The sequence below is a fragment of the Ascidiella aspersa genome, chromosome 4 (assembly GCF_963924565.1).
Source record: "Ascidiella aspersa chromosome 4, kaAscAspe10.2, whole genome shotgun sequence".
NCBI classification, from domain to species: Eukaryota; Metazoa; Chordata; class Ascidiacea; order Phlebobranchia; family Ascidiidae; genus Ascidiella; species Ascidiella aspersa.
Window position 1 is genome coordinate 33,418,666 of NC_139450.1, and position 12,045 is coordinate 33,430,710.

Sequence of the window (12,045 nt, forward strand, 5' to 3'; positions counted from 1 at the left end):
TTAGCTTGAATGCTGAGTGTTTATGACTAATGATTATCTATTGTTTTTCAGTAATTATTACACCGGTCTTGTTCATTGAAAGCATAAGTAATGTATCATTTATTGTGAGATTTTTGGCATTTGATGCAAGATTCATTCAAGAGGTATTGCTTGTGTTATTCTTTTTTAATATTGATATCTGATTTTAATTTGTTTTAGTTTTGTGTATTTAAAGGATTAAATAATTGTTTTGTTTGAATTGCTTTTTTGTTATTTTTTTTTTGTAAAATTAACTTCCATTTCATTCCATTTAGTTTTGTGATAACCATTTCGTCAAAACTGTAAGATCTGGTTAAACTTTTTAGATGTAATATTTTATTAAAGCTATATGTAGGAATTGAGGCTTATGTTACTTAATTGAGTCTAGAGTTCAATTGCTTGCACATTACCAAGTTCTGAAGTGCTAAGTATATTGTAGATATTTAAGGGGAAATGTCATGGCGTATTGTGGGTGATGATAGACATGACATCCTTGTCACTTTATTTGGTTTGATGGATGGTTGATTAAAAAACAGTTGTATTGTTCAAAGTTCAACCGGAGTGTTGTCAAACCAACTGCTCAGCCATAAGTTTACAAAGCGGTCTTGTGTTGTAAAATTAAAATTCTAAAATTTACAACTTTGTATTTAAAAAAAAATAAAGTGTAGTTTTACCTAATACACCGAAAGCCATTGCAGACTCACCGAATCTGTCGATCAATGATGCAAGAAGGAAAGGCTAGAAAAACAACTAGCCTGCAGTGAGGTTGAACTCACGACCTCCGGTCATACCGGGACCGTCGTTCTACACACTGAGCTCGAGAAACAGCCATACGCCGTGCTTGCGTATGGCTTGCGTACAGGATGAGAAAGCATTGGCGTATGGTTGTTTTTCGACTACTCTCTGAACCTGCATAGCTCAGTTTGTAGAGCAACGGTCGCGGTATGACCGAGGTTGTTAGTTTGAACCTCACTGCAGGCTAGTTGTTTTTCTAGCCTGCCCTGCTTGCATCATTGATCGACAAAATAAGTTAATATGCAATGGCTTTTGGTGTACTAATTATTCGTAAGCTGTAATCGTTGGTCAAAAAGCAGCTTCAGAAGGGCCAGATCTCAGTTGTTAACACACATATGTATGTGCATGTTTCATTGAATAGTTTCGCCTAATTTTGGTTTTTCAGATTGCCATTGCGAATCTTGCGACTGGTTCAATTGCTTTCTATAATTCAAATGGTGCGAGTGTTTTTGTGGTTAATTTAACACCTGCAACCAATTACTCTATCATTGCATCAGTGGTCGGCCATGCAATCACCAGTGACATGAAGTTTCAAATTACGAGTAGGAATACAAACTCTTGTTAAAAAACGTTTAATATTATAGTTGCTGTAAATATGCTGTTTCTAACAGGCATAGTATGCGGCAAATGAGCTCTTCTGGCATATATTTGCTTGTCCAACGTTTCGGCCAACTATACGGAAAGCCTTCATCATGGAATGACATACATGGCCAACAAGACGCATAAAGGCTTTTCGTATAGTTAGCAGAAACGTAGGACCAGTAAATATATGCCAAGAGAGCTTATTTTCAGTATAGTTGCTGTAAATTTTGTAAAGTCCGGTCTGTTCTACAGTTACCTTAACACTATCTTAAAAGAGCTTTCGAATAAGTAATTAGGTTTGTCAAAACATATAATATAAACCAAAAGATTCTGTTTAGAAGTTTTAATATATTTACTTGGTTAATGCTTACTTTGAAAAGAAACTGAAAGACAAAATGTTTAGATTTTTGTCTTTTCAAAATAAAATTTTGAATTTTTGAAAGTTGGTTTTGTAGACTTATTGTTTAACAATTTTTTTTTTTTTTATTATTTTATTCATGAAATAAAATCAGTTATTCTTTGCTAGTTTTGTGGTTAAAGAAGCGTAGTATTTTGTAAAGAGATCTTATGCCATAAAGTGAATATAATATATTAACATTTAAGACATAATCAGTTCAATAGTTGCGCCACTTGTAACTGTATTTTACTAAAAAATGTAAAATTTATATAAACTACACAAATACAAAGAATTTATATTCAAAAGTCTGTATTATGCAAAACTTTGTTATAGATATAGTACGATGATTAAACTAAGCGTCTGAGATTTCAACATGTTAAATTTTTTTTCAGCCCCAGGTAATGTGATTGGATTTGAAACCAGTTTTGTCGGCAGCAGCTATTGTGTGGTTAGCTGGAATGCTACAGAGGGGGCTGTAACTTACCAGTTGATTGTGATTATAAAGTCTGCACGTAGAAAGAGGGCGACTGAACTGGTAAATATACATTCCAGGATTCAGTTTAGGCTTTTAGAACCAATTAACCTTAACTGTGTTTGTCCTTACAGGTAAAATCCAGGCGGTACTGTTGACAAATTGTCTTGTAAATCTAATTTACTAGTTGTAGCACCTACTGATTACCACTTTAATCTGAAATCACTAGCTTGAGTAAAATTACCTTTTCGCAATCGATTAAAGATAATCGGGATTTTTATATGTCAATTTTGCAGCTCGAAAATTCTTCATGCAATATCCCCGGAAGTAAACAAGACATCGATCAGAAATTTTTACACATTACTCAAAGCAATCAAACTTTTATCCAAAAAAATTATTAAAATAATAATGTTAGAATTTTGTTGATGAAGATTGATTTTTGTAATTTTTTCCTGGTTTTGAAAATTTAAACCTGCCAAATCAAAGTTTGTTTATTTTAAACAGCAGTTTCATGGAAATGATTCCTTGAAATATAATAATTGGTGTCCCAGTTTTATCGGTTAAACCTTTCCTTCTTCACAACAGAGACTTACAGTAGCAAACTCAACATCAAAGAACATAACCGGTCTACAGGAAGGATCCTCGTACGATATTTCAGTCTCTGCTGTAAACAAGGGTGGTACAGGCCCTCAAACCACAATAGCCTTAACAACAAGTAAGATTAAATATTGTCAAACTTTGATTGGACGAGAGGACAATGCTAGTTTCTCATTGGTCGATTTGAATTGTTAAACTGACGTCACGTTTGTCAATAAAAACGTACAAAACAAACTACCCAAGAAATTAAATACAAAATGTATATGTTAACGTGAAACCAGGTGCTGTTGTTGCAAACGGTTTAGTTGTTGATTGCTAACGTGACTAGAAAAGCTGTGGCCGCCAAAAAGAGTCTTTTTATTTTAGTATATAAGCTGGCTAACTCATTCTAGTTTTACTTATTAATCCTGATGAGATCAGCTGGTATCTGCTGCCGAAACGTCGTTTTGTGCTTCGTTTACACCAGAAGGGCGATTTCTATATATTGATATTATTAAAAGTTTAAACTCATTAAAATTATAAAAAAATCATGGCCCGTTTAGAAAACACCGTCAAGCACCTTTTATGTCAAAGGTTTAGACCAGTGATGTCCAACATTTTATTATAGTGGGCCGCATTGACACTTGAAATAATTTAATGGGCCGCAGAACCTATTAAGTTTCAAAATTAAGTATTGTTCTTTAGAGTTATAACGGGCCTTTATAGTTATATATATATATTTTATCAGTGCACCCCTAAAGGCTGACTGGTACATTTAAATTAGGCTAATATTGAACGTTTAAAATACTACTTGGGAGTGAAAAGGACTAGCGGGCCGCACAAAAATTTCAGACGGGCCGCAGGTTGGACATCCTTGGTTTAGACATTTCCTTTGTCTTTACAGGGCCTGGAGCATTAGATGAGATAATCAACGACTTTTACAACTGTACTTCGTTGAAAGTTTCATGGCTCGGAATTACTGGGGCCCTGACCTACTCCATTGAACTTACAACCATAGGCTACACCAGTACATACCTAACTAACGGTAATTACTGAAATTATTACTTCTTAGTATTTCAGTATAGTGCACCTAACAATCAAGTGCCTTTCAAATTAAAATTATTAGGCTTCATAGCACTTTGTGTACTTGAAGATGATTGTAGATTTATCTGCCGTATTTATTGTAAATATCATCATTTTCCTTTTCTACCCTTTAAAAAGATATGCGTATTGAATTTTCACTCTTCTCTTTAAAAAATAGATTATACCAAAGTTCTGGCTTTTAAATCAAGTTATGCTAAATTAAACCTTAATTTTAAGTCAAGTGTAAAAAATACCAATTACAACTCCATATAAGTTTGCGTATAATTTTGATATACAATGTAAGTGTATTTCCTGATGATCAGATCTTAAATTATTTTAACATCAACTATGGTATTTTTAAAAGTAACAAGTAAGCAAATAACCTTGCACATTAAGTAGTAAGAAAATCAAAGCCCACACGGAAGTAAAAAAGCCCACGCGGATGTATTGAACGTTTCGAATAACTATTTTTTTGATTTTCAACATTCTTATTGGGCTTTTCTTCTTACTATGTCTGACTACAACCTCCAACCATTATGCTCCAAACTTACACATTCACTTTTTACCAAAATTTCAGTTAATAGTAGTGCTGTTCCTAAAGTGTTGTTCCCTGTTAATTGTTTGTACACCGAATCGCTTTACTAAAATGTTATCCATAGATTTACTATAATGTTATCAATGATGCAAGCAGGGCAGGTAAGAAAAACAACTTGCCTGCAGTGAGATTCGATCTCACGACCTCCGGTCATACCGGGACCGTTGCTCAACCAACTGAACTTCTTAGAAGGGCTAGATTACAGCTGTTGAACAAATGCGTGTGTCTGTCTTTAATTTTGATACGTAAGCCGCAATCGTTAGTCAAAATGCAACTTTAGAAGGGCTAGATGACAGTTATTGAACCTATGTGTGCATCATTCATTGACTGTTAATTGTTTTGTTATTTTGTCTAGGAACTACCTGGGAATGGAATGACCTGAGTAACTGCTTGAACTACACAATATCAATATCTGCTTGTAATTCATTGTGTGGTTCTCTAACTAACCTTGTGTTGACTCCAAGTAAGTGATGGCTTTGTAGAAAGGACATGGCCATTTCATCTGATATCAATATTTATGAAACTTTAAACGAACATAGTAAAAATATCAAGTAGGTAGTGTTTTTAACGTTTCGAGTCATTTTCAACATCGATGTTGAAATCTTATGTTGAAATGAATAAAAAGATACTCGAAACGTTCAAATGCTACCTACGTCTATATGGTATTTGACATTGATAAAATCCTTGTCCGTGTTTTTTCAAAATAAAATATAATTATGCGTCCTGACGGCAGACTCCAAGCAACAAAATTACTTTGAAAAGGTAAATCATCACAGAAAGGTCGATATAAAACGAATACAGACATAATAAAAATAAATAATATGCAGCGAAGTTTATTAACATTGGTTCACTCGTTTAATTCCATTCACCCAGTTGGGTTGAGTTTAAAACTAAAACCTTTTTATTAATTTTTTATTAAGGTTTTAACGGTTTTTGTTAATTGCTACATGGACTCCAGCAGTCTAAGAACAGGTTAATTTTAAATGGCACAAAATCCACTTAAAATCACAAAGATATTGAACCTCAGACCTGATATCAGCTTCCATTCAATATAGGGCACACACCAAGGAATTTCTTATGTTTTCTTATTTCAGATTGCTGCCATAAAGATGCGCTTTGTCTGAACTGTTCTATGGGTTTTCAATGCAGATGTAGAGACGGTCTTAAAGGAAACGGTACTTTCTGCGAGGATATTGACGAATGTAGCGATGTTAGTTACACATCGCGCTACAACGCTACTTGTAGCTCGATAACAGAGAGCTCGGTCGTGCTTCTAAACTCGAACTCAACAGATTGCGACGAAAATGCAACTTGTAGCAACATTTATTCCACATTTGAGTGCGTTTGTGAAAGTGGATTTACTGGGGATGGTTACAGTTGCTATGATATAGTTGAGTGTGACAATTTGCCTTCAGACAATGCTTCGAAATGCGAGAACACAGTAGGAAGTTACATATGTAGCTGCAACGAAGGTTTTACTGGTGACACCTGTAACTGTACAGATATTAATGAGTGCGAACTGTTACCTTCTGTTTGCCCGAGTAATTCGGAATGTACAAACACATTAGGCAGCTATGAATGCTCATGTTTAAGCGGTTTTAACGGTACTAACTGTACAGATATAAACGAATGCCTAACTAACCCATGCCCACCATTTTCAAACTGTACTAACTTACCAGGCAATTATACTTGCAACTGCTGGAAAAATTTCAAACAAAACGGTTCGGTTTGTGACGACATAAACGAATGTAACAATGCCTCTAACTTATGTCACAATAACGCCGATTGTTTTAACACAAACGGCAGTTACTGGTGCCAATGTAGACCTGGCTATTCAGGCAACGGGACGAAATGCTGGCAAATCTGCGGCCCTGGTCTTTGCCACGAGTTTGCAAACTGTACAGACGAACCTGAGGGTTACAGGTGCGAGTGCATAGCTGGGTATGAAGGCAATGGAACAGATTGTAAAGCAATTGACTATTGTGCTAGTAACGACTGTCACTTAAATGCAACCTGTACCAGTTTGAGCAGCAGTTTTAAATGCACCTGTGATGATAATTTCGTCGGAAATGGAACTTATTGTGCCGAAATTGACTGCAAAGTCAACTCTAGCTTGTGTCACGAAAACGCTTCTTGTGTTGAATCAAACTTTAAGAACGTTTGTCGCTGCAAAGATTTTTTCACGCCAAGTGGAAGTGATTGTGTTCATTTCTGCACTAAAGGAATTCACAATTGCCATAAGAACGCTGAATGCATAAACCAGAAGACCACATTTACTTGCAGATGCTTGGAAGGTTTTTCTGGCGATGGCGTCCAGTGTAGAACACTTACAGGCTCCTCTGGTAAGAGTATGTAAAAATATCACAAAAAATAAGCTTTTAAAGAAATTTACCACCAAGACGTAGTAAGTATATCAAAAAACAAACAGAAGTGGTAGTATTTTGAAAGTTTCGTATAAATATTTGAATAAAAAGTTATTCGAAACGTTTAAAATGCTATCTACTTCTGTATGGGCTTTGATATTCTTACCACAACCTCCAACCATTATACCACCAAGAGTTTCTCAAAGGGTTAAAAATACGCAATACAACTTTATTTATAAACATAACAATGTAGTTACGCCAAACACTAAAAATAGTTGCAAAATGTAAAGAACATTGTTTAAGTAATGCAATATTAAAAACACCATAAACTTATGTACAGTACACTGTGCACGGTTTAAATGTAGCTTATTAATGAAAATCGAAGCCAAAAAGGTCGAGTGAACCGACATCATAACAAAAGACGTTTCGATCCGCACATCATTAGTTTATGTGACCTAAATATACGCGTCCCACCTTTTATAAGTAAAATTTGGATTTTATTTAGTCACATTATAATAATGATACAAGTGCTAATCAAAACGTCTTTACTTGACCTTCTTGGCCTTGATATTCATTTTTAAAACACGGTAAGACCAATAACAGACATTCTTGGTACAGGAGTAATGAGAATATCAAAGCCCATACAGAAGCAGGTAGCATCTTGAACGTTTCAAATAACCCTGATTTCATTTTCAATCCTATAAACAGTTATTCGAAACGTTCGTGATACCTACTTCTGTATGGGCTTTGATATTTTTATTACGTCTTACTACAACCTCCAACCATTACGCTCCAAAGTTGGTACAGGCGTATACCTTTTAAGACATTTTAATACCTCAATTGTTGCCTACTTTGTTAAACAGTTTATTATTGAGTTACTTATAATATTCCAAAACCTGCATTGTAACATAAAAAAATCGTGTGTCATAGAACAGAGAATGCAACACAGCTAGGTAATGACTAGATATTTACAAACCTACTTTATAATAGTTTTTACTTGATCAACTGAATGTTGTTTTTTAGTTTGGTGGATCGTCCTAATTGTACTGGCAGTCGTCATTCTAATCGCTGTCTTGATCTGCTTTGCTTTTAAAAGAAGGGTAAGCGGTAGAAATATATGGTAATAGCGGATCGGGGCCAACACCCCATTTTAAGTAGTAGTATCGGTACTAGGGATGTTCAAAGTAGAATACCAAGGTATTCTAGAATAATAGGTTTCGAATCTAGAATAACGAATCCAGAATAGCGAATCCTAGTATATTTTTATTAAATTATTTTAATTATTTAACCTCGAATTTGTTTGGGGAAGAGATTAATCTTAATCTACCCCACAGGGCCCACAATCACAGCAATAAATCGCCCAAACAATTTTCTAACATGTGTACATTATAATAAAAAAAATCTCCCATATGTTTAACATTCTTAACAACTGTCATTTAAAGCAGTTCTGTAAACTGTTATATGTCAGTTGCCAAAACTTATATTTTTGCCAATAGTTAGTACAATGAAACACTGCACACAGAAGTCTTAAGCAATTCGGTCCTGTTTTATCAAGCATTGTTGGGTCCTAGAGCTTATTTTTTTACTAACGTGATCTGTTATGCAGTCAAATAATGTACTGCAAAGAATACAAAGTTACTATTGACTTAACGAATTCTTGCAATTACACTGCGCCTAAGTGCATACCTCGCTGAATATTGGCCTAAAGTTGACCTTAAGTAACCCTATAGCGCATTTTGTGGACGGCCAGCACGTTTTACAACGTAATGTTACATTTGCAACTTAACGCATTTAGGGAAATTGCGAACTCCACACCAGACATTACATGTTGATCGCTTGCCCAATAACGCTTGATTGACACTTAATTATTAGACGAACGTTATCGCGAGACGCGCTAATTGGTCGCCCGAAAAATCGCTGACAATGCACTACCAGGTTACATTTAAAGCAATCACTCTAAATTGGTCGCCGCAACGACAGGCCAACTTACCACACGCGTTTGTGCAATTAGGCGCAACAATCCGCGGTAAAACATTAAATTATATCGGTTCCAATTACCCGAAATAAACGGCAGAATTGGATTCGAATCCAAGGATTCGATATTCTACTTTGAACATCCCTAATCGGTACTCGTCCGATACTAGGGCGGTATCGGTACTCGTCCGATACTAGGGCGGTATCGGTACTCGTCCGATACTAGGGCGGTATCGGTACTCGTCCGATACTACAGTATCGGTACTCGTCCGATACGAGGGTGGTATCGGTGCCGATCCGATATTAAATAAATGTACGAATTTTGTACATAATTTGCGACTTTATGTTTTGCATTTAAACAATTCCACCTTGAAATACAAATTTCCTAAAAAATGTTAGGTTTACCAATTGAAGGTAACTAAACCTTTTTTTGCTAAAACAATTTCGGCTCCATCACCTGGTAGTGGTGACGTCATTTGGTATTGGATGGGATCGCTTTACCTATAGGCACTTACGATGCCAGTATATATATGATCCTGGTTTCTCGCGGGTTTTTAAACTTTGAGTTTTATCGCTAAATAATAAGCTTATTCTCGTTAAACTACGCGGACTTATTTTTTTGCGATTTTTTTAGAACGAGGGGATCTATTCACCACCCGAAGCGCCAAAGAGCAGCTGGTTTCGAGCCAACCCGAAGTTTTTGAGCACTTTTGATGACGTACCTGATGAAAATTCATCCGGGGTCGTGGCTGATGACCTTGGCAGTCAATCGGATGACCTTGACACACGGCATGGCCACAATGTGCCTAACGTTGAAAGAAGATAACAAATCACAAAGTAATGTCCTTGTTTTTGGCTTTAGAGTAAAGGTTGTAGAGTAACAGCCTCTACGACAGACCAGCACTAACTCAAAATGGTACAAAGGCCATAAATAGCAGAAAGAAACTTTGAGGGCCGCATACTGAAGTTAAATTATTTCTACTTATAACTCTTGTACGATCCAACTGCATTCAGTGATTTGTGGCCAAACATTCACACAAAAATATTTTATGAAATCTTACACCAAAATTCTGCTGTTGTATATGGCAAAAAGGTCTTTTTTCATTAAAACTTTATTAGGATGTATTGCATGCAAAATGACGTCACGTCTCTTAAAATGTGCATTTAACGTTTTCAAATGAATTCGTGCGCAAACATACAGCTGAAATTAAGAGACTTACAAATTTTTCATGATAGCTGCTTTGTTATTATGCGTTATTCGCAAATTTTCTTTGTACTTCATATTATTGCCACTTGCTAAAATCATTTAACGTTCTTATATCGCCTTAGCTTACTATATGCAGTATTCAAATTATGCTTAGTAGATATTTTTGCGCTATATTGTAGCATTTATCACTACGTGCACAATCAATCTTCACATTATATTCATTAATGTATATGTTACGCCATTGTTATTTGACTATATTGTAAGCAAAACTGTGTCTGTGGGGTACTTTTAAATTATTCTCAATACAAGCAGTTGACTTTTTACAATCCCAAAATAATAAAGTTGTAGGCCATAGACAAACTGTTTTAAACTTTTTTGATAAATTTTCTGAAAAAAAAAATAAGGATTTTGTAAAATTTAAATTACCAAATCTTTACCCTGTGTTAAAATAATTTAGTGATTAAATTGCTTTATCAACATGACCTTATGTTAGTTCCCTTGTTCGTGCACATTTTAGATCGTGTGTTCCACTTTGTGTTTTTATTTGTGTTGAGATATGCGATGACTGTCTGCCCGTCCTTTTATTTATTGACAAGATGCATTTTATTTCTTTTTACGTCCCGCCTTGACTTTTCCATATTTGTGCCGCGATTGACAACTTTGTTACTAACTTTTGTTTTTCTTTGCAAAAGTTTTATTCATTCTTCACTAAATCTGCTGTCTTTATTAACGCAATAACATTTCGCCATTTGTTTCGTTTATTTTTAGCAAGTGCGGTGTTTTAAAATATACCACCTTAATGTGTTTTAGTTCTTATTGATCTTGGTAAATGGCCGTGTTTGTCTAATTCTAAATAGGTTTATCAGGTGGCCTTGTATAGCGAAAGATTGTTTTTTAATCTTCACAAGCGTTCGCTCATCGGGTTAAAGGAGAATTTTATTTTCTTTTCATAGTGCCACCTAATTAACTTATTCAGTCCGCGTGTACCATTTAAAATGTTTTTTCGATTTTAAAACTGTACCTCCGACATCTGTTTCATTTGTCTACAGTCTGGAAACTATTTTAAAACGTAGAATTTGAGGTATATTACCGTAGAAACCTATTTGAATAATAATCCTATACTTTGCACCAATGTTGTGGAGTCGGACTCGGGACTCGACGGAGTCGGTTTGTTTTGCTAGAGTCCGACTCAGGACCAGAGTAAGACCACGTAAAATTAACCGAGTCCGACGTTCGCATGCGCAGTCCCAAACTTCGAAACAGATAGGTTAACCAACTGTGAATTGTAAAGGTAAAGCAAATGGCGTCATTTTTTCCCACCACTTACTTTCGGTGAATGATGTTTCTGACACCCTAATGAGTGGATTGCTGAAAACCACCTTATTTTTATTGTAGTTACGTTAATCAGTGAAATGTAGGCTATTGAGTCTGAGCCGGGCTCGGGTTTTGGCCGTAGTCGGAGTTAGTTTTAGCAAGACTACGCAGCCCTGCTTTGCACAAACCTAAACAAAATACTTTTGTTTTACATTTGACTATGAAAATCATATGACACTAGAACCAAATACAAGATAGTGCGTTCGTATTAAGTACCTACACTTTAGTCGTTCGTATTGATTTAACCATACTGTACCCGGTACGGCAACTAAACCTATTCCTAACGCTTGCGCACACTGCCACCTTGCGACTGAAATCATTTTGTTACTACGCCGCTGTGGGGCGCTCATGATTTGTTTGCCAAGTTGTTTATTTTTTGAAGCTTGAACGTTAAAGGACTATTAGAATGGAATTATATTTACTCGAATATAGTTTAAGTGACTACCTTCTCTTAATTCCCTTACAATTTTTTTTAATTTTAATTTTTTTTTTTTGTAAAAAAAACTAGAGAAAGTAGAAATATTACTGAAGGCAATTATTATGACTATTTAGTGTCCATCATAATTAACTTTTGGAGGTGTGCAATACTTAACATTTTTCCCGATATTC

At 35.4% G+C, this 12,045-nt stretch overlaps 1 protein-coding gene across 1 annotated transcript in view; it reads left to right on the forward strand.

Annotated features, from left to right (window-relative positions):
- LOC146157600 (uncharacterized) overlaps positions 1-11,089 on the forward strand; it is a 42,760-nt gene extending 31,671 nt beyond the window's left edge. Inside the window, exons 12-20 of the mRNA XM_083388272.1 lie at positions 52-143; positions 1,199-1,355; positions 2,185-2,327; positions 2,850-2,979; positions 3,745-3,885; positions 4,874-4,981; positions 5,613-6,860; positions 7,905-7,981; positions 9,490-11,089. Of these exons, the coding sequence (XP_083244398.1) occupies positions 52-143; positions 1,199-1,355; positions 2,185-2,327; positions 2,850-2,979; positions 3,745-3,885; positions 4,874-4,981; positions 5,613-6,860; positions 7,905-7,981; positions 9,490-9,681 (2,288 nt within the window). The 3' untranslated portion in view covers positions 9,682-11,089. The remainder of the gene's footprint in view (positions 1-51; positions 144-1,198; positions 1,356-2,184; positions 2,328-2,849; positions 2,980-3,744; positions 3,886-4,873; positions 4,982-5,612; positions 6,861-7,904; positions 7,982-9,489) is intronic.
- The last annotated feature ends 956 nt before the right edge of the window (positions 11,090-12,045 follow it).